The following is a 21,555-nucleotide window of genomic DNA, read 5'->3' on the forward strand; positions in this document are numbered from 1 at the left end:
CACTATGGTCAATAGATAGACTTCTGTTAACTTCAGTGGGTGTAGGGTCAGGCTCTGCTGCATTTCTGCACTATAAAGAGACTAGTTATCTGTAGTTATTTGTAGGATATCAAGTGGCTGAGTAAAGGGGCTCATTCACTATGCACATGCAAGTAGTATTATCACTACCATCAATTGCTCATTTGGAAAATTCACTGCTGTAGAATGCAGATGAACAAAAGGTTTAATGAACAGTGATGCTGGGCAAAACATGATTCTAACAGCTGAAACAATGCATTGCTTTGCAGTCAGAACACTCCACTGTCTATCTTCAAAAATATCTGGATAATAAAAACAAGCAAAGACTACTATTTTTTTTTTTTAAACTTGCACAAACACACAATAATATAACAAAAAATTAGTCATACTTTGATTTTACTGCCTGCAGTGGTAGGGCGACCCTTCTTGTCTGCTTGAAGATTTTCAGGAAACAAAGCCTTTATAAAAGGCCTAGAAAAGAATAAACAAAATAGCGTTGGAATAGAAAGACAATTAAATGCTGGAATGTCAAGGAATATGCTGTTAAAGTTGATATTTGAGTAGAATATAAAGAGCTATTTATGTTAACCCAGAGTTGTATCAAATCTATTTTAAGATTACTATTTTCCAAGAGCTTCATTCCTCACAGAGATCCCTCAGTATTTTAGTGAGCCTTGTAAAGACACATGATAACAGATTTCAAGACTCAAAGCAAAAAGCACTTCCTAAAAAGCCTCAGTTAGTTAAAATAAATAAAAAAACGTTTATGTTAAAATAGTTCCTGTTCTGAGATAATGCCAAATCAGTGATGGCCTGCTTTGAGGTCAAAAAAACATTTATCAATATACTACCTAATTCTGACACTTTGGTACCTTACATAATTACTGAGATTTGCAGAAAATGAAGACTGAGTACAATGCAAGCGATGCTGTTTTTCTGTGATGGTTCATTTCCATTTTTATGCAAATCAGTTGACATGTTGCAAAGTAGTAGTCAGGCCCTCTGCATCCATCTGAACTAGCACATTATTCCTAGCTTTAAGCAAGTTTTGCTTACGTACAAATCACTGCTCTGCATGAGTTCAATCAAGTCCATGAAAAGAACATCCCGATTTCTCTCGCAGAATCCATCCATATCATAAGATACCTGGGCCAAGGTGGAAATTGATTGTTTGTGGTAAGTTGAGAACCCAATAATTACAGAAAATTTATATCCTGTCCTCATCAGTAGCTGATCTGAACTTTGTGGTTAGTCTAGTATTACTTAAAGGCAGTATAGGGATTAAAAAATTCCTGCATATATTAGTTAACTCTTTCACAACAAAGGAATTTAATCCATATACTTGAACTCAAAGAAGAAAAATGAAAGTGGTGAATAGAATATAATGCGTGTGATTTCAATACTTTATAGAATAAAAATATTTAGCACAATAAGGGTTTACTGTTATTCAATACAACAGCAGGAAATCATGAATAGTCTGAGAAATATGCCCAAGTAACTGTATATAGGATCTGTATATATTTCTAATTTGACTAGTACATTAAGGATCATTTTTATGCCTGAATGCTTTAAACCTACTGCTATTATAACTGACAATGAAGATTGAGGTATTTATTACATTTAATACTAGATTTTTTTAAAACAGTTGACAGCAGCAAGGCCCAGACATCTATCCTAAGTAAGGGACCTATGTCAGGGCATGTGTGTTTTAAGTTCCATGCGTTGAGAAAGGATGGCACTGTCTCCTGAGATAATATGCCTATTTAAAATCAGAATAGCCCTCTAGAGGTAATACTTCCCCCTTCCCTTCATGACTGTTCTTTTTCCTTATAAGTGCATTATGCGGAATTCAGTGATGATTTTCCATACTACCTTTCCAGCATAATGATGAATGATAAATCCTTGGTTCCAGCTGTTAAAATGTTCATGAGTCCCAATCTGCATCTGGAGTTTTTGCAGCAGTGTTTGGTCAGCTCCTTCTCCCACTGCATGCATTGTGGCGCATACATCATCTAAAATGCTCATAATTCCAGGGGGATTCTAATGCATTTGAGGAAAACAACAAAGTGAGGAAAAAAAAAAAAAGCTCAATGCCTACCCCCAAAAGAAAATTCTTTAGTACAAAAACATGAGAGCAAAGTCACAGCAGGAAGAAATCTCCATCAATCTATACAGTTCATAGTAAAGGTTAATTTGTACACTAGCATGTAAACAGTTTAACGAGAGATACAAGTCCATGTAATGCTAGTGACAGAGTCGGAAATTATGCCTGTTAAGAACTTTTTAGAAAACTTTGCAAAGTAATCTTCTTTCTCATTCCACCAAAAAATACCTATGTATATTACCAAAAATTACCTAATGTATACAGGAGCATATGTCATGAAATTGATGACAAATTTAGGTGGATAAAGTAATTTCCAACCAGTGAATTTTTCAATCATGTTTATCAAACATACTATCTTATGGTTCTCTTTTTGGCCAATATCTTAAATAACATATCTTAGAGCTCTTGTAAGATCTTATAAGATACCTTATGTAAGATTTATATATAGGCTTAGTATGACTCAGTTACTGAACAACAGTATTTGCATTTTTCTCATGAATGTTCTTGACAGCAAAGCAGTTGCCCAAATATTTTAGAGACAGTTCTTTTTTTCTTTTTTTTTTTTTTTTTTTTTTCCATCTGTTTATGCCAATTACTTACCACTTTGTTCTCTATCAGGTCACACACTATTTTGTTGTTAAAATAATCTATTGGAGTCCATCTGATTCCTTCTTGCACATATTCTTCCTGTTAAGTAAGAGGAAAAATGCAAATATTCCCATGCACCACAGCTCTAGCAGCAGATCTACAATATACTACATATATACTCTATGCTTAGAAAAACCTGTCAACTCTGTTTCTGGGTAAAGAAGAGGAATGACCCATATGATGATTAAAGCCAGCTCTCTACACCTAAGAGCAGAATTAGGATCCTTCTCTGTGCTCTCTGTACATTCTTTTGTCTCTCATAGCTATTGAGTAGTCACTAAGACCAGCAGGAGTATTTTGCCAGTGCATTTATTGTCAAAGTCCTTTGCAAATAGCAACAAAATGAGCTTTATGTTATCTTGACAATGCAATTAAGCATCCATGTTCTAAAGTATTTTACAAAATAAGTTTATGACAGGCATATCAAAAATCAGGCCCTCAAAATAACACATTCAGAAATGGACATAAAATGGAGACAGCTCTACTTTTTATTTCTGTATACAATTACTATGACCATAAGGACAGAGACTGGAATAAAAATCATGCTGAAATTTGATTAAACTGATTCACTCAGTTGCATACATATGAATTTAGCTAGACACTTACAAGGTTATTTGTGTGCTCAATTGCATTGATCAGTTTCTTTTATACAAAGGCAATTGTGTATGCACATTCTCGAAAACACTGTCCTGAAGTCGGTGCCAGGCCTGAGCTCATACTGTACACAATTACTGTCTCAGCTGCATTATGTCTGCCCTCCCATGCAGAAGCTCCCTTCACATAAAGAGGGGTTTTTCAGTGAGACTGTGAGCAGAGAAATGCAAATACACAGAATATTTGCGCATTTGCCACGGGGATCTATTTTGTATACATTAAAAAAAAAAAAAAAAAAAAAAGAAACGGAGAGGGGAATGGGTGTGGAGGAAACTAAGAAAAGTATTCCCATTTTACTCTGTCATGTCCAATGAAAGCACAGGGATGGAATAGAACTGCAGTTTTCCATTCCTGTCAGTGAGTCAGAGTACGCAGCAAGTCTAGGCAGTCATATGACTGCATTAGTACACAGTATGACGGACTCGCTTGGTTTACATTTTTAGGGTTAGCCAACAGCAAAGATTTTATTTTGTTTTGTTTTGTTTCTTGCTTAACAAGGCAAATTTTATTGTTAACAGATGATGAAACCTCACTTTTTCTACCAACTGAGAAAATGATAGCTCATTCTGTGAAGTCAAAAATAATGTCTGGTTACCTGTTCTGCTTTCAGTGTCAGTTCAATAAAAATCTGCTGCAGTTTTTCATTAACGAAGTTGATACAGAACTGCTCAAAGCCATTTTTCTACAGAAAAAGAAACAAAGTTATTCTCATGCAGTAATTCTTAGTTCTTATGTTGGTAATAGTAGGAGAAGCTTCATAGAAATATTGTCAATGATGGATAGGTTTCTAATTTTATAGGTGTTGTGTGTAATCTCAGATCTTTGTTTTAGGATCAATGACCTAGTTTCTTTGAATTTTCTTCAATATTTTGTGTTTACTAAGCGAGACATTAGCAGCAAGAACTTAATGTCTAAGAAGCTGTCTTTTTTTGGCTTCTATTCTGCCCCCAAACTTTTTTTTCCTGTTAGATTTTTTCCCTTCTAATAACAAAAAACTGTCAGGTCAAATCAGCTCAAATGCTGAATGTTGCATCGTCTCACCTGGAATATTTCAAAGCCATAAATATCGAGGACACCAATATTATACTCTTCATGGTCCTTCTCCATAGCCTTATTAATGGACTAATAAAACAAACAAAAAACATAAAACAAAGTGAAGCTTAAAATATTTAAATTGTATATTCATAAATCTTTATATAAATACAGTGTTTCTTCAGAAATAACATATTGGAATGGAATACATATGTATTTAATAGGGTACTTTACTTTTTAATAAAGTGTTATTAATATCTAGGAAATTAACAGTATACTACCCTGTTTTCCAAGTCAGTGAGCCTTTGGATTTTCTGTTTGTAAAAATCTCTCCTTTGGAGTAACTGGCTCAGTGCAGTTGAAGAAAAAAAGAATGAACAAAAAAACAGACCAGCTTTAAGTCTGATATTTGATGTGTTTTGCAGATAGTAACATGATTTTTTTCACTAATTTCTGTATTCCCCTATTTCATATAGCAGGAATTTCAGAACTGTCATGAACAGGAAGGCTTCTGAGATACTAGCAGTGCCAACACAGAGCAGATGAGCAGACTTCATTTAATCTAGCTAACATCTGTGGCCAAAGGTAAGGTTTATCCCCTGCCAATTCAGCCTACAGCGTCATCCTGAATAGAAAGCACTGCAGCATGGAAAGTGCAGTTTGAGCATTTGCTCAAATGCCACAGTATCAGGATGCTGAAGGAGATTCTCTGCAGGAGAGTAGGGTAAGAGAACAGGGGACAAGTAACATAACCTATTTATTCTGCTCATTTGAAAATGTTCAATTCTGTAGGAGAAAAATAAGACTGATTTCAGAGAAGTATGGATGGTGACAGAAAGGAGATGTCAGAACATCACACAGGTCAGTTGTGGCAAGAGACTGAACAAATACAGTGCTGAAAGCACAGCTCATTTGCTTCAAAGGAAGTGTAGCATTTCTCATATAATCAGTGCCCTGTATGTGGTTGTGTTCCCACTGCACTGCTCAGTGCTGCTGCTAAAGCTTAGGCAAAGGAACACATACCAGGTGAAAAAAAAAAAAAAAAAAGCTCTGCAAGGAACATTCCCACTGTATCAATACTTCAATAGAATCAAGCAAATACAACTTACATCCACCAAGTAATCAAAAACACGGGCATGAAGGGCCTTGGCCAGTGCATCCCTGGTGTAGCAAGCTTGTTCCACGTTTAGTGTTACATTAATGGACTCAGATTTGCCTCCCCACTTGCTGTCCATCTGTCTGCTGGTCAGTTTTTCCTTTAGGCGGTCCTGGTTAATTCCCAGGAGGAAAGCAGGGAAAGCCAAAACTGTAAGAAAAATCAAGGTTGCTAGATTATGACTTATACGCTAAACCAGTGCAGAATAAAAGAAAAAAAAAATAGTTGTATCACTAGTAACAAACAGCAGTAATAAACCTCATGGGGCATGCAGCTTTAAAAAAATAAATAGGCATTTATTTCTTAAAAATTCCTCTAAGCTCCTCAAGGAAATGTTCAGGTCCTTGCGTACGTGGATTTTAATTAAGGTAAACCACCTCAAAGTAAAGTAGTCATCTATTTCTGTACCTTCAGTCCTTCGAACTGTCTTAAGCCAGTTTTGAACTATGTGGTTGATGGAGTGGCTGGAGGAGATGGGAGGAAAACACAAAGCTCACATATTAAATAAAACTGAAGCAATTGAAAAAAAATGTGTAAATACATGAAACGTATAAAGTATAATAAGAAAAGAGTACTATTGCTTCCTAAAATCCTTTCCCTTTCTAAGAATATTGCAAAAAATCTTAAATTCCCTTCCATTTATTTGTTTTTTAACCCTTATTCTGAAACTACAGGGAAAATTCTGGTTCCCATTGTATAAAAGCAGAGCAGAAAAATACACATCTGTGCAATAAGCAGCCACAAGTCCAGTATTTGCATTTTAGCACATAGAGCAGATGTTAGCTGCAGGTGTCACACACCTTAAGGAATGGGAAAAAAGAAATTGCTTAAGAGCATATGGAAATAGCTCCCAAGGGTAGGTCTCTTGGAGTTACTGTTGTGCTTCCACTAAACCACATAATCCTCTAACAATGTTTCATTCATGTTCCATTACTTTCAGATCTGCTCTACTGGTGTGAGGAAGATGTAAAATAATCACTAGGACAGCGGCCATTTGAGCTTTACACATCTGTAATATGACAGCATGATCTGGCTTCTTTAAACCCTTTACTACATTAATCCAACAGTATTTTTAGAACTGTTAATAACTGACAGCTTTCTGATTACAATCAGGAAACTGTTTAAATTTACCCAAGGGTACTAGTAACCAAGGAACTATCCAAAGTTGAGTCTATAGCAGCATCTCTGATAACTCACTGAGAACATGAAAAGGTTAAACATCATGTATTTTAAAAGGCAAGAGACTGTAGGGAAGTATAGACCAAATATGCTCACATATACTGTAAAGATTCCAGAATAAATATTTAGCCAATATTACTGTAAGAATTTATGAGGAAAGTATAATGATAAGAGCCACCTCAAAAACTCCTCCTTCACTGTGCTGATGATTTAGTGTAAGGGAAGCAGAACCAAACACAATATAACTCTACACTCTTAATGCAGAATCATAGACTGGTTTGGGTTGGAAGGGACCTTAAAGATCATTTGGTTCCAACCCTCTGCCACAGGAAGGGACGCGTCCCCCTAGACCAGGTTGCTCAAAGCCCCATCCAGTCTGGCCTTGAGCACATGCAGAGATGGGGCATCCACAGTTCTCTGGGGAACTTGTTCCAGTGCCTCACCACCATCTGATATAAAATAGCAGCAAGAGCGCAAGGATGCCAGGTCAGTACATTACTAATAAGGAAATATTTCCAGGGTAGATGTATCTGATAATGAAGCATGGAATGAGAAATTTGAGACAAGGAAGATAACACTTGTAGTATGTAAATTCCGATCTTCAATGCATTTTCAAGGCTACTCTGTTGGATGTGTGCATGTACGCCCAAGCACTAACTGTGTACCTGAGACTAGAGATACTCTACAAGTTGGTAGCTGCTTCCATGTGAGGATGATGTCAGACAAACCATTAAGAGACTTTTTTTTTTTTTAATTTTATGAATGACTGTTGATGCACTGAATGGAGAATACATTTAAGTTTGCTTGAAAGACGTTCTCACAATTTCAATTATTTCATGCTTAAAGGCTGGAAAAAGATTTCCTAAATTCAAAATTACATTTCTGTTAAAGTCAATGGCATTGTACTAGACAGAACAGGGGCCTCAGTACCATTATTGTTTTTGGAAAAACCTAAATTAACAGCCTCACACTAAAAGAAATGATGCACTGTGTTTGGATAAGAAGCTCAAGATGGCAGTTCAGCTCATGCCATCTGGGTTTCAGCCCACTGCTAATTCTGTAACAGTTTCCAGAGGTACTTACACTCTTCACTTTCCACTCCTGCATAGTTGCCAACTTCTTTGAAGCTGATGTTTCCCAAATGAAGTATTCCAGCCACTATTTGTAGTACCAATGCCTGCTCTTCTGCAAAGATCCCAATCACACTCATTGCATGCTGGAAGAAAAAAAAGTCAACAAGTCTGTTCAATTACTTTCACCATAAAAGTCCTTTTAAATTTTTTATTTTAAAAATTTCAGTTTATGAAGAGCTTAAATACTTAACACATCCAAATTACATTACAGCCTGAATTATCCAAAAGCACTAGATATCCTACCTGAGCATTTTTGATTTTTAATAATTATATACAGAAACATCTACACCATTTAGAAGATGCGTTAGCAAAATAAATTCTGGAAAAAATGTAGTGCTGAACAAGCACCTGCCCTTGAGTGTCACACTGAAAATAAATTGTTTACTGCAAAATGGGGAACAACGAACCTAAGAGACAATGATTTTGTTCCTTCTATGCATAGTTTTTCTACTGAGACTAACAATTGTGAAGAGGTACTGGATGACTCTCAACATTACAGTAGCACAGTCTGTCTGGTTTAGGCTATTTCAGCTACTTATTAGAGAGTGACTCAGCACAACGTTGTGTTTTAGAGTCAGTCTAGAGTCCATGACAACTTACAAAATGTCTTTTCAACTTACTCTTTTTCCAAAATACCCAATTAGCTAGAATGTAGAAGTAACAATTTTTTTTTTGGAATGCATTTTTAAGTGTGCTACAAATAGAAATAAGAAGACATGTTAATATGCTTATTTTAAGTAGTGATTTTCCAATAACAGGAAATCAGGAAGTTGATGTGACCTCCATAAATGTTACACAATGAACTGACAACAATACTGGGTGAAGATTTCTAATCTATGCTTTCTAGGTCCCTTTATCCAGCCTTTCAGTTGTGATGTTTTAAATAGGAACAGAAGATAAGGTACCACCAAAAATTCAGCTAAAAGGGTGCTCTTTTGTATTTTCTTCTAATGGAAATTCCTCAGTGTGTTTGCATCTCACGTTTTATACTCCAGATTCTAAATGTACAATTTATCTGTGCACAAATTTCAAAATTTTCACCCTTATGAGAAAAGACGAATGGAAAAAAAACCACCTTCCTTCACAAAACACCTTCACAGTGAAGTGAACATACATGCACCACTACACAAATCAGCATCAAAAACCCACCAGTGTTTCTTGGAAATCAGATTTGTCATTGATGTCATCTACTTTGTAGGACCCAGATAGACTCAGGTAGTAATAGTAATCCATGGTGGTAATGCCAAGACTGCTTTTTTGTTCTGAAGATGCCCCTTCGATCAGCTACAAAATAAAATCCCAATATTATTAGGCATTATATAACAACCTTCAGCACAGATGAAGCTGGTCAGAAACAGGACTGAGTCTGAAATTATTAGGAAAGAAGGGTAATACTGTGCAAAGTTTGTAACCTTCCTAATTTTTCGCTAAGTGAACAACCAGATATTCATTCCCTCTCTCATAAATGGTTTAGTAAATGTCTTCTATTATCTTTATCTCAAAGATTAGGCAAAGCTGTTTTTCCAGTCTTCAATGTTTTACCTAAATCCTCAGGAGCAACATATTTTCCATACTTACTGAAAGGCAGGCACAGTTGTGCAGACATACAGCTGCAGTAGGAAGGAATGAACAAACTGATCTCAGCACGGAGTAGTCAAAACCTTATACAGTCTTCGAACTGCCTGCATCAAAAAGCTTCTCCTAGACACAGAGGAAAATTCGCAGGACACCGCAAACTGTTCATATGCCTTAGACAAGGAAAATACACAGTTCCTGGAGCAATTCCAGCTCCAACTCAGCTTTCCATCCTCACAACACTTCAACTTTATGTGATGCTGTTGACAGTCACTTACAACGTACTGTCTTTACTCTAGTTTTGTAGAGCTTGGTCAGCAGCACTTAAGCAGATAAGAAACTCTTAAATAAAGGACCAGCGAAGGCTAGAAAAGCCTTTTGTAACATAAATTGAGAGGATTTTTGGAGAATTCACCATACTGATATAATCCTAAGTGTCCCACAAAATAGAATTAAATCTCTCTTTCACAGCAGTGCTACGGAATTCCAAAGCAGAAGGTGAAATTATATAAGCCAGTTTAAAAATAAATTTGTTTGAAAGTTCTCATTTTCTATTATATTCTGTTGCATTTTTCCATATGGGAGATCACACCGAATTTCCAGGTTGGGCCTCTGAAATATTGAAGTACTTTCCTTTTAGAGTTGAAAGGCAGCTAGACAGGTCTGTCACATGGTGCCTTAAGATGCTATGAAGTTTCTCAATGATATCCAGATTATCTTTTTGAAAACGTGTTCAATAATCTCATTGGGTTGAGAATGACTTTTCAATCAAAAGGAATAACAGGTACAAGTTATTTAAAATAACTCATAAAAGAGCTGTAGGCTTCTGACCTGGTAAAAAATGTGAAAACTCCTCTCTCCAGGATTCCTCATTACAACTCGAGATTTTTCCAGTAGGAAATTGGAGATTTTTCCTCCATCTGGCTCTCCACCTGGGCTAAACTGGATTTCAAAGTATTTCCCCTGCAATAAATAATTAAAGTTGTTGAATGATTAGTAAATAGTAAATAATGCACTACTTGTACTATATCTCAAGGAAGGTTAGTAGCGTATTTAATTATCATCGATATTGTGACTCAGCTACCTCAAGATTTACCAGAGCTAAGAATCTTGAACTATCACATATCTTTCCTTCTTTCTTCATTTATGCAGTGCTAGACTAGGGATAATACGTCATGCAGTAACGCAAAGGTAGAGAGGAAGTGAGGGGCTTCTTTTTCATTGCTGAGACTCTTGCTTAGCATAAAGGAAACCGTAATGCCCACCTGTACTGAAAGTAACAGATTCATGGCCAATGGCAAACGCAGTGTTCTGCTTGGAAGCAAGGTAAAGCAATTATTTTGTCTTTTCAGGGAAACATTAATCGTACTAACACTCATGTTGGCTTACGAACAAATAGCAAATTTGTAAAGCCTATGTGTAACTTTTAAAAACAGAACCTACAGTATGTTAGTAGTTATTTCACAACAGTACCTTGAGTATTTTATAATGACACAACAAAAATAATTCCTGCTTTCTGTACATACTAATAGAGGTATTTAATTCTCATCAAATAACTCTAAGGATGCTTTTATGTACTATAAATATATATATATATTATTGCATATATTTTACTAACCTGGATGGTTTGTTGCTGTTATTTGCTTACAGACTGAGAATTTTATAAATTTTGACCAGTACATATTGCAAGAGTAACAAATGTACAGTCTATACAGAATTAAAGAGGCCTCTCAACATATACTTTGTTTGAAAACACAGTCTATATTTGATATAGTTTTCTTTCATTTGTATTTATTTTATATTACACTCCTGAGTAATTAATAATATAAATCATTTTATTTATATTTTATTTTATCCTGATATATCTTCTATTTTATTCATTTTATCCTGATATATCTTCTATCATAAACAATATAAACAATTTTATATTAAACTCCTGAATAATAACACTATAGAAGTTGGAAGCATGAAGGAAATCTCTAAGGGAGATGGACTTACAAATCTGCTGGAGTTATTGTTCCGTACAGTTTTTGCATTCCCAAAGGCCTCTAGTAAAGGGTTGGACTGTAGAATTATATCTTTCACGTGCTAAAATTTGAGGAAACAAAAGAAACAGAGATTCAGAAATAGATTTTTTTTTAACAGTCTTTTGTTTGCTTGTTTTAAGTTCTTAAGAGTTTTTCAAGGAAACCATGACATCTAAATTATGTATAAAAAAGTAATGAAGACCATATCTGGAAAATATCCTCTTGGATGCAATCTTTTTTCAGAGCTTTCATGTTTTTGAAGCTTCTTATTTTCTGAAGAAAATCTTAGAAAACTGAACAAAATGCCTGAGGCTGCAAACAACTAGTCCTTCTGTTCACTGTTGGGCAAAACAACAGAGCCAATAAATTGATATGGTTTTCTTGTGTTTTTTCTTTCATCTTCTTGTTTTTAAGCAATTTCCTTCCTCCACATAATCACTTAGATCACTTTGAGGGTCTGCAACCACAACATATGAAATCAGAACGTGAAATGTAGGCTTCTCCAAGTACTTAAGTAACCTGTCTGAGGACCAGTGATGCTGCTACCTATCTATCTTAGACAGCCATACAGTCTGTTACTATTGTTTCTGTATCTGATCCTAGGAGTTGGAATTATGGTCTAGCTATTAGTTTCAGAAGAAACTTAATGCATGCTGAGCTGTATAAATAAAATTGAATTTTATTTCAAGTGAAATTGCTCAAGACAACTGGCTTTACTTCATGGGCTTCTTCTGTAGATAGAGCAGACGTTGGTAATACAGTTATTAAGAAAAGGAACTATTTGTTATTTCAGATAGCTTTCAGATACTATACTTTTGATTAGATAACCTGATAAAACAAGATGATGTTCCTGCTGTTGGCTCTCTAATGCATGCCTACAAATCAGAGACGGAACGGAAGTAATACAAACATGAAAAGCCAGTTCAGTTTTCAATGCAATACCAGTCCAGGAGAAAAAAAAAAATCACACCTACTAATAGAAGATTGCTTAACAAGGTTAAGAATGATAATTAAAGTTTTACACCATGTCCTGGTTTCAGTTAGAACAGAATTAATTTTCTTCCTAGTAGCTGGTGGAATGCTGTGTTTTGGCTTAGGATGAGAAGAGTGCTGATAACACCCCGATGTTTTAATTGTTGCAGAGCAGTGCTTATACCAGGCCAAGGACACCTCAGACTTTCGCTCTGTCCTGCCAACAGGCAGGCTGGGGGTGCAGTAAGAGCTGGGAGGGGACAGACCCAGGACAGGTGACCCGAACTAGCCAAAGGGGTATCCATACCATCTGACGTCATGCTAAACAATATATAGGGGTGGCTAGCCGGGGGGAGGGGGCCGGACTGCTCAGGGTTAAGCTGGGCATCGGTCAGCGGGTGGTGAGCAATTGCATTGTGCATCACTTGTTTGTACATATTATTAGTAGTAGTACTATTATCATCATTGTACTATTATTATTATTATTATTGTTATTATTATTTTCCTGTCTTATTAAACTGTCTTCATCTCAACTCACGGGCTTCACTTTCCATTTCTCTCCCCCGTCCCAGAGAGGGAGGGGGGAGGGTGAGCGAACGGCTGCGTGGTGTTTAGCTGCCAGCCGGGTTAAACCACGACACACCACCTTAACTAAACATATATATATATATATATATATATATATATATATATATATATATATATAATATATATATATATACACACACACACACACACATACTTGTAGGTATAATTTAGTGTGAGAGCTAAAAAAAAACACTTAACAGAGATCATTCTGGTTTTGTGGATTTTCTCCTCACACAGGTGGCCTAGAGAGCTGCAAGCAAGCAGTTCAGTATTCTCTTCAGCTGACTCTCTGCTGTTGAGGACTTGTATATACTTACAGCTCACAAGCTTCTGCAGTGAAGTGCCTACTGGCTGCCAGCATCTGCCAAGACAGACCTTTGCCATTCTACCTCTGAACTCAATCTTCAGACTATGCTTATGCTTCAGTATTGCCCTTAATCAACTCACCTGTACTTTAGGGCCACCTCCTGAAATTTTGGAGACATAGCTCATAATGTATTTAGCAGCCACAGTCTTCCCAGCACCACTTTCCCCGCTATGAAAAAAGGAACACAAAAATGTACCTGTTAGTTTTTAAATAACTCTAAGAACGGAGTAACTTATGGTTTATCTTGTTCAAGTATCTTAATATTGAATAACAATACCATAATAATGAATAATAATAAATAGTAAGTGTTCTATATCAGGTAAGTTGGTAACACAGGCTGTGATACAGTGTTGTAGCATGGTTGCTTGTATATTTTTATGAATAAATAATTCTGATTAAATCACCCTGCATGGGTTCCAGAATCTCTGAGATTTCAAAGTCAGAATATAACGTAAATTGCAAAATAAATATACTTAAATCAAGATGCTCAAAAGAGCACAAGTGCTTAATCCCATTTAAATTTAATGGGATTTCAGATCTCAACACAAAAACTCATTTGAAAGTCCAAGCCCTAAGTGGCATGCCAGATGCCTACTTCTTTTGTTTTAGGCGTTCCTGAATGAAATAATGAGACATTATTAATCACATCCGGAATGACGGAAGAACCACCTTCCGGTTCCTATGCCTCTTGACACAGGGTACAAGAAATCTTAATATTCCATACTAGCTTTAATAATTCCTTCCTTCCGTTTGAATATTTCACTTCAATGGTGAATACAGTTTACATCAGATTTGTTTTATTCTGATTATTAAGAGTTTCTTAAGATGGAAAGGAGATTGATACTTCATGCAATCCAACCTCAACAGTTTATTTCATACCTTAAAGCTAATCTCATTTCAACAGAATTTCTCCAGCCTTACATAAATCTTGCTGCAAATTAGCTTTGTCCTTAATGAATTTACCCTGACCTTGACTTGTATAGGAATACAAAGAAAAACATAAGGATGTCTGTTCAATGTCATAAAGACATCTGAAATGTTTGTTTTTGTTGTTGTTGTTTTTTCTTGTATGAAAACCTGTATCATCTTTAGGCTCCTGAGTAATTTCTATGAATGTTGACTCTTCTATCCTGCGCCTACTTGTTCCTGGATGTGGATCAACTGCACATCTTTTCCTGCACAAATTTTAGCTATGTTTGCGAGAGAAACATCAGCATGTCCTGCACAGGAAGAGGACTTGCTGAGAATGTCAACTCTTAGCTCCTTATCAGCGTGACTAATGGAGACATTTACAAAGGCTTAATTCTAAAAAGGCTTCCCAAAGCTTCCAAAAGGTACAGAAATACTGAAAGGAGGTTTTGTTTTGTTTTGTTTTGGGTCAGAAATAAATTCATGTGTTTGTCTTCTCCTGACTGCAGTTTTACAGATCAAACAGGATACTTAAAAAGGTGAAAAAATACTTCTTGATCAAGTATGGATCATGACTTCTGTTATTAAGTCATCTTTTCCTAAATATCAAGGAGAAGAAAGCCTGTATTATTGGTATCTATGACATTCACAGGAACAGACTGAGTTTGTTAGATAGCAAACCATATTTGGAAGTCTGTATCAGCAGTATTTAAAGATGTTTTAGAAAAAAGTATTTTGTCAAACCAAAATTTGCTCACAGTAATTTGTTTATCTTATTGCAGAACAGGACAGAGAAACCAATCTACCCCAAAACATATTCTTGAATTTATATATGCATTTTTCAACTGAATACAGACAAGGATCTGGGGTCAAACACTGAATAAATAAGATCAGATGTTATTTAACAAGCAGTAAAAATGTAATACATTTACTTAAGTTTTTATTTGATGCATACATTATCCTTCTCTTTGTTCAAATTAAGTATGGTTTACATTACCCATTCCATAGTGTCTGTCCTGGACATCAATATGGAGGAATATAATTCCATTTTATTGTTATGTCTCTGTTCCAGTATAAGTTATCCTTTATATTAAATTAATTTGGCCAAAAGACTGCCTTTCAGAGTTTGCTGTAGATTTATGTATGCTTACACTTTTCCTCAGTTTTATAAGTTTATTGATCAGAGACCAGTAAATATCTCCAATTAAATACAGTTGAACAGCATGATACATTCTTTATGAACTGAAGTAATTTTATCTGATGAGATGGTGCCTTACCCCCAGCAAAGCACTGGTACTCTGCCAATTACGTACTACTGGTATGTTGGAAGTACAGTGGTTTTTAAAGGTTGAAAAAGTAACGAGAATGGCTTAAAGTAAGAAGCGTATTATGGTACAATTTTCTTAGAAACCTTTCTTCCTAAAAATAAATCATTATATAGCCTCTACATGTATCACTAAACAAAAAAGAACACACTGAAAGGCATTGTATTGTTTTTCTAGCACTATTTGCAATTTCAGAAAAGTTACATTACGTTCAGCAAAGTCAATTAACACTTAGCTGAAATCAGAATAACACAGGGCAAGTTTTCAGTTCCTTCCTTCCTTCCTTCCTTCCTTCCTTCCTTCCTTCCCAGAGGAAATATAATCCAGTGATTAGTATAGAAGCAAGATCCAATACAGAGCTTTATTCTTCTCTCTAAAATTAATTTGCTGAGTGACATTTCATATTGTCGCCCTGGCTATAAAACAATACTAGTTATCTACATAATCAAGACAAGGTGGAAATTCTAATAATAAATTTTTATAAAGAACACTTGGCTCTACCAGCAAAGAACACCATATATGTAAAATATTCTGTCATGTTTGAATAAGCTTTCTAGTTTGCTGAAATACAAAATTTACTTTTTCCAGTGATGTTCAGAGACCTCAGCAGCATAACAGCAGTGATTTATTTTCCCCTCTGAAACAGAGAGTTGTTACCTAACTTTTCTTACTACATTAGACTTGCATTTCTACCACTTCCTCATAAAAGTTCAGCCTTATTTCCAGTGAGATTCTGTGTAGACGTTTTAGAACTATCGGACATTTGAGTCTTCTGGAAGTCTGAGGCACAAAAACCGACTAGAAATCTTGTATTAAATTTTTAACTTGGTAGGCTTAAGACAGACAGATAGTTGTTTGCTATATCTCCTGGCAGAAATCACAGAATGAAATGGAAAATAAAGTCCTCAATTTTACAGACAGGTAAAACCTTCAGAATAATCTGAGGAAATATTTATAGCTACACAATAGAAAAATACTTATCATAACCTCCACTCTCTTAACTAAAGGACAGTGATAGTCCAGAAGGAATTAAAAGCCACAACAGACAATCCTTCTTAATTAAAATCTTGATTAGACAACTCATTGTTGCTCATTTGGAAGGGCTGCCATTTCTAGTGAGGAAGAAATATGAACAGTCTGCTGTAGCAGACACAGATTTATCCGTTTGGTTCAGTAGAGGCTTCAATTAAGTATCACGCGTCAGTGCAACATAAACTCAGTAAGAAACCCAACTCCAGCATAACTCCATTACTTGTATGAGCAATCTTCCTTTGTAATTCTGCCTGGTGCATACTGAACTAGGGAAGAAGCTTGCAGGTGCTGCTCCCTCCTCCCACCATAGCACACACTCTGCACCTGCATTCAGCCCAGCCAGAATCCAGCCCTTCATTGTTTACACTGTTAACAGCCATTCAAAATAACCCATGGCTCCTCAGCTATAATTAGACGTGTACATATAATTTTCTTAAAGCATACACATATATACTGCAATTATTTCACTAATGAAATAGTCTTTCCCGTCCCTGGAATGGTTGGTCAGTGAGGATTTTCTTTTTTTCTTTAGTATTATCATGTAAAAAAAAATATTTTTGGTTAGTATCAATGCAGCCTTTCAGAGAACTCTATGTTCTTTTGGATCTGCCTTCCTAGTTAATTCAGTTGCTTTTTGAAGAGGAGGAACTTCTCCCACCAGTGTCCAAACGCATTAGTTAGAATCCTGGAACAAAATGTCCTCTGAAAAGGTTGAGTGGTCCCCACATACAGATAGGGTCCCGACCACATGGGGATGCTGCTGGGACCTTCCTTCACCTGCCTGGAAACCTACCTCTGGTGCCCACTGTTTGAATGCATGACCCCTCCCAGGTCTGGAGGTGGATGCCACAGGTGCCCAAACCCCATGCTGTGGAAAGACAGAGCTATGCAGCAACCCCACCCCCATCATTGTTTTGTCTCCACGTGCACCATAGGCCAGACATGACTGAGAACCAGCCCACTCTACGCATGATTTTGCCCCTTCCCTCTTTGCAAACCTTTATTTGAAAATGTTGACTGATATCTTCAGGAGGGGGAAAAATAGAAAAACAATGGACTTGTTTCTGTACTAGCTTTCTCTGTTTCTTTTGTTCCATCAGGGATTTTCAGTGAAGCCAATCCAACTTTAGACTGGTTGACGAAGAAGAGAAGCAAATCAGCACCTCATTGCATTGCCATCATCACTCATTTCCCACAGGATCAATTTTTATGGAAAAAGTTATGGTTCACTGAAATGCAAAGGTTCATATGAAGCTGCTTACATTCCACAGGCTTCTGTGGAGCTGAAGACAAACAACTGGAACTGTATCTCAGTTTTCTGACAATCAGCAGTTTGGGGACGATAATGGTAAAATCCTTGGCAGCAATTAGGTGAAACTGATGCTGTGACAGTAGACATGTAGCTAGCTAAAGCATCTGCTTAACTCAGGAGCTGCAGGATGTTGGGAACTGTTGAGTCTGCCAGCAATTTCAGTGCTTTCTGGTCCATGAAATAAGGTAAATGGAAGCAACAGAATGCCAAATTTCACAAAACTTCCCTTTTAAGCCAAGCTAGTCATTAGAAATTTTGATGTCTTTCTAATCGCAAAATATGGGATATAGCTAAACAATTTAAATGAACCGTGGTCAAAAGAATTAAAATATCACACTAAACAAAATCAATTTTATGAAAGGCCCAGTTACCAATTTCACAGAAATTAATCGTGTCCCAAAAAACAAATGCTACCATGAAAACTACCTGTAAGTCTAGTCTACAGTCTTTCCAGTGTCTGTAATAAGAAAAATCATAGGAAAAATAAAAAATGTTGAGTAAGAGGAACTCTTTGAAATAGCCCTGGAAAACATGATTTTTCTTGTTTCAGTTTTTCAGTAGATTTTAATTAACTCCAGCATATTTTGAATAGTCTGTGCATATATTGAGAAAAAATTCACTCTGCCCAGACACAATGCACACACTCTGAAGAATGCACTATCCATCATTTAGGCACAAGAATGCTCTCAAGAATTTAACCTGTAAATTGAAAAAGATCTGCGACTCCACTCTCTGGCAATGTGACTCCTCTGTATACGTTACACTTTGAGGCATTAGCAACACATCAAAAATTGTGCTTTCTACTAACAGTCCACCGCAGTTTAAGAATTTGCACTATAAATTTAGCTTAATATGAAATATTGAGGGTCTGGGATGTTATTTTGTACAAAAATCAAAATAAATCTCAATTTTACTCATTCCTAACAGGTCTAAATTTGACCAAATGGTACTACTAACTTCATCCTGGCAACAGGCATCAATTTTCCCCAAAAGATGACAGCTCAGGGATCAGTTTAGAAATATGAAAAGCAAGAGTATGAGCTTTGGGCTTTTTAAGTTACATGGCACCATGTAACAGCAGCCTAGAAATAGGGAGGCCCTTGTAGTACAGCTCAGTGTCACAAACTCTTAATGCCTGGCTGACCTTCCTAAATGCAAAACCATCAGTTTCTGCATACCTACATGCACTTTTTACTAATACTAAGAGGGACACCTGTCAGTTTTTCCAGTGTAACCAACCTGTCACCCAGAAATGCTCTGCCTAGATGACCCCCAGGCATAGATCCAAATAACACAATGAATATAACTTACAAGCAATTATTCCTCACAAGCTCTCTAGGCAGCTCATTGGTGAGATATGCACATTTTATATAGCTCATATGTGAGATATGTAAATATTATACCTGTTTTCACAATGAATCATTCAGTAAGGTACAGGAAAACTCGCACATGGAGCACCTCCACATGCAAGATCCACTCACTAAGCCCGTGTCTTTTTTATTACTGCTGTGAAACTGAAATTAGCAAGTGGCTGGTGAAAAGGCATTGAGGCTTAACATCAGTGACCCTTCACCATTTCCTGGCAGGTTCCAGCCAGCAGTAAGTTACATGGCATCAGATCGGATCACTGACATCCTGCCCCTTGGGGCTGTGACACTGCAAGGCACACAGCCACCCCAGGACCAGAGAGGGCCCCCGGACAAAGAAAAACACTCAAGTCTTGAAATCTCTTCTGTTAAATTCAGCAGCAGTTAAATTCATGGTGATGTCTCTCTGAGTGTTCTGAAGAGACATGATAGGAAGCTTAAGAATGACTGTTATTAATAAAATAATGGCTGTTTAACTTAAGAGAATTTTTTTCCTTCTCTTTCTTTTCCCTGCTTCTTGACTGATACATTCCCACAGGCCAGTGATTTCCAAACTTTTTTTTGACTATGCACCCAATCAGTAAGAAATTACTCAACACACACTCCCAATATATATAATTTAATTATTTGCAAAATATATAAATGTATTTGGACAACACTGCCATAGGCAAACTGCAGGTCCAGGTGAACTACAGTGAACCTCTTAACTTTTCCATTCAAGAAGGAAAATATTTAAGAGGGATAGTGTACGAGATAAAACATCTTGCAGTTCTTGCTCTCTGCACATTTTCTTTTATTATAAACCACGTATAAACTCACAGATGAGACCAAAGCATACCTCTGTACCCAAAATTCACTGTGCCTGTGACTTAAGTAATGCCTATTATTAAACAAACTCAATAATAAATTCAAAGTGCCTCAGCCTAATAATTAAAATGGAATAATAGTGAGGACAAAATTAATTTGCTTGTATCTCTCTTCTCCTTTTGTCTCTGACTGAATACAAGGAAAATTATAAAATGAACAAAAGTGCATTTATTTTTAATGGGGAAAAAAAAAAGAAATAGAACTAAACCCAGAGTATGTTAATGTAGTCAATGTGAGCGTTGGATTTTGCACTGCCCACGGATGCTATAGCTGTTAATCTGTACCTCATGTAGTCATTCAAGCTATTGCAGAATTGATATTGGGCATGAAGCAGAGAGAAAGCAATTTTTTGTTAAGCTACCAGGATTCTACTGGAAAACAAAAGGGAGGGTCAGAAAATACTTAGCTATCCTAGAAAACCCCAAAATATTCAGTGGTCATGGACACAGAAGGTTTTTATTAGTATAATAAAAAATAAACTTTTCCATTTCTTGAAGTTAAAACAAAAAAGAACAACTTTTTTTTTGCAGATCTTTTTCTTACCTAATAATGACGCACTGATTTTCTCTGTCAATAATCATGTTTCTGTACATGCTGTCTGCAAGAGCATAAATATGTGGTGGGTTTTCATATTGTGCCTAGAAAGGGAAACAGAGCGTAGTTTTTTCAACACAGCATTAGGCAATGCAGCAAAAGCAATATAAACTTTTATTTAAATTGGAAGAACAAGAAAACAATTCTCTATCCCACTTTACACTGAAGATTCTGAGGATTTTTTTTGCTTGTTTAATAAAAACAAACCAAAGCCTCTGCTTCTGTTACTGATCTTTTTCTCATCTATAATTTTCTCCTGAAGTATTGTAAACAGTCTGATCTAAAAATAGGCCGTGCTTGAAATACATTACTTGTCCAAGAGAAACTCATATAATTTAAGCCTAACCCACCAGTGGTCACATGCTAACAATAAACTACCTAAGCCACTACACAGAGCCTGGTGCTGTAACAGCCTCATTTTCATCCACTGCACCCACTCAAACCGAACGGTTTCCCTAGTCTTCTGGCTGTGGGCATGTGAGCAGAGGAGGAAACTGCATTTTAACTCCCTCATGTCCTTGTGCTGCTCACTCTTCAAGCAGTATTTTCACAACAGGTATCCAATTTTGGCATCTCGATTTTCTTATTGTTCTTTTCCAGTCAGGGATCTCTTCCCGTATTCTCCAAGTCCACTCTGGCCAGCTTGTATTATGCGCCACACTTTAAGCACCCAATAGCTTAAAAACTGCCTTTGCA

The 21,555-nt window shown here is 36.4% G+C and overlaps 1 protein-coding gene across 2 annotated transcripts in view; it reads right to left on the reverse strand.

The window, feature by feature from the left end:
- MYO1E (myosin IE) overlaps positions 1–21,555 on the reverse strand; it is an 89,374-nt gene that overhangs the window by 28,186 nt on the left and 39,633 nt on the right. For both annotated transcript variants that reach the window (XM_082769269.1, XM_082769270.1), the window contains exons 4-16: positions 20,809–20,903; positions 13,534–13,621; positions 11,498–11,587; positions 10,331–10,462; positions 9,074–9,208; positions 7,875–8,007; positions 5,566–5,762; positions 4,466–4,546; positions 4,020–4,106; positions 2,723–2,809; positions 1,891–2,058; positions 1,079–1,164; positions 408–489 (exon numbers count right to left, since the gene is read on the reverse strand). In XM_082769269.1, the coding sequence (XP_082625395.1) occupies positions 408–489; positions 1,079–1,164; positions 1,891–2,058; positions 2,723–2,809; positions 4,020–4,106; positions 4,466–4,546; positions 5,566–5,762; positions 7,875–8,007; positions 9,074–9,208; positions 10,331–10,462; positions 11,498–11,587; positions 13,534–13,621; positions 20,809–20,903 (1,461 nt within the window). The remainder of the gene's footprint in view (positions 1–407; positions 490–1,078; positions 1,165–1,890; positions 2,059–2,722; positions 2,810–4,019; positions 4,107–4,465; positions 4,547–5,565; positions 5,763–7,874; positions 8,008–9,073; positions 9,209–10,330; positions 10,463–11,497; positions 11,588–13,533; positions 13,622–20,808; positions 20,904–21,555) is intronic.

This window comes from Aythya marila, assembly GCF_965140915.1.
Source record: "Aythya marila genome assembly, chromosome: 11".
Lineage (NCBI taxonomy): Eukaryota > Metazoa > Chordata > Aves > Anseriformes > Anatidae > Aythya > Aythya marila.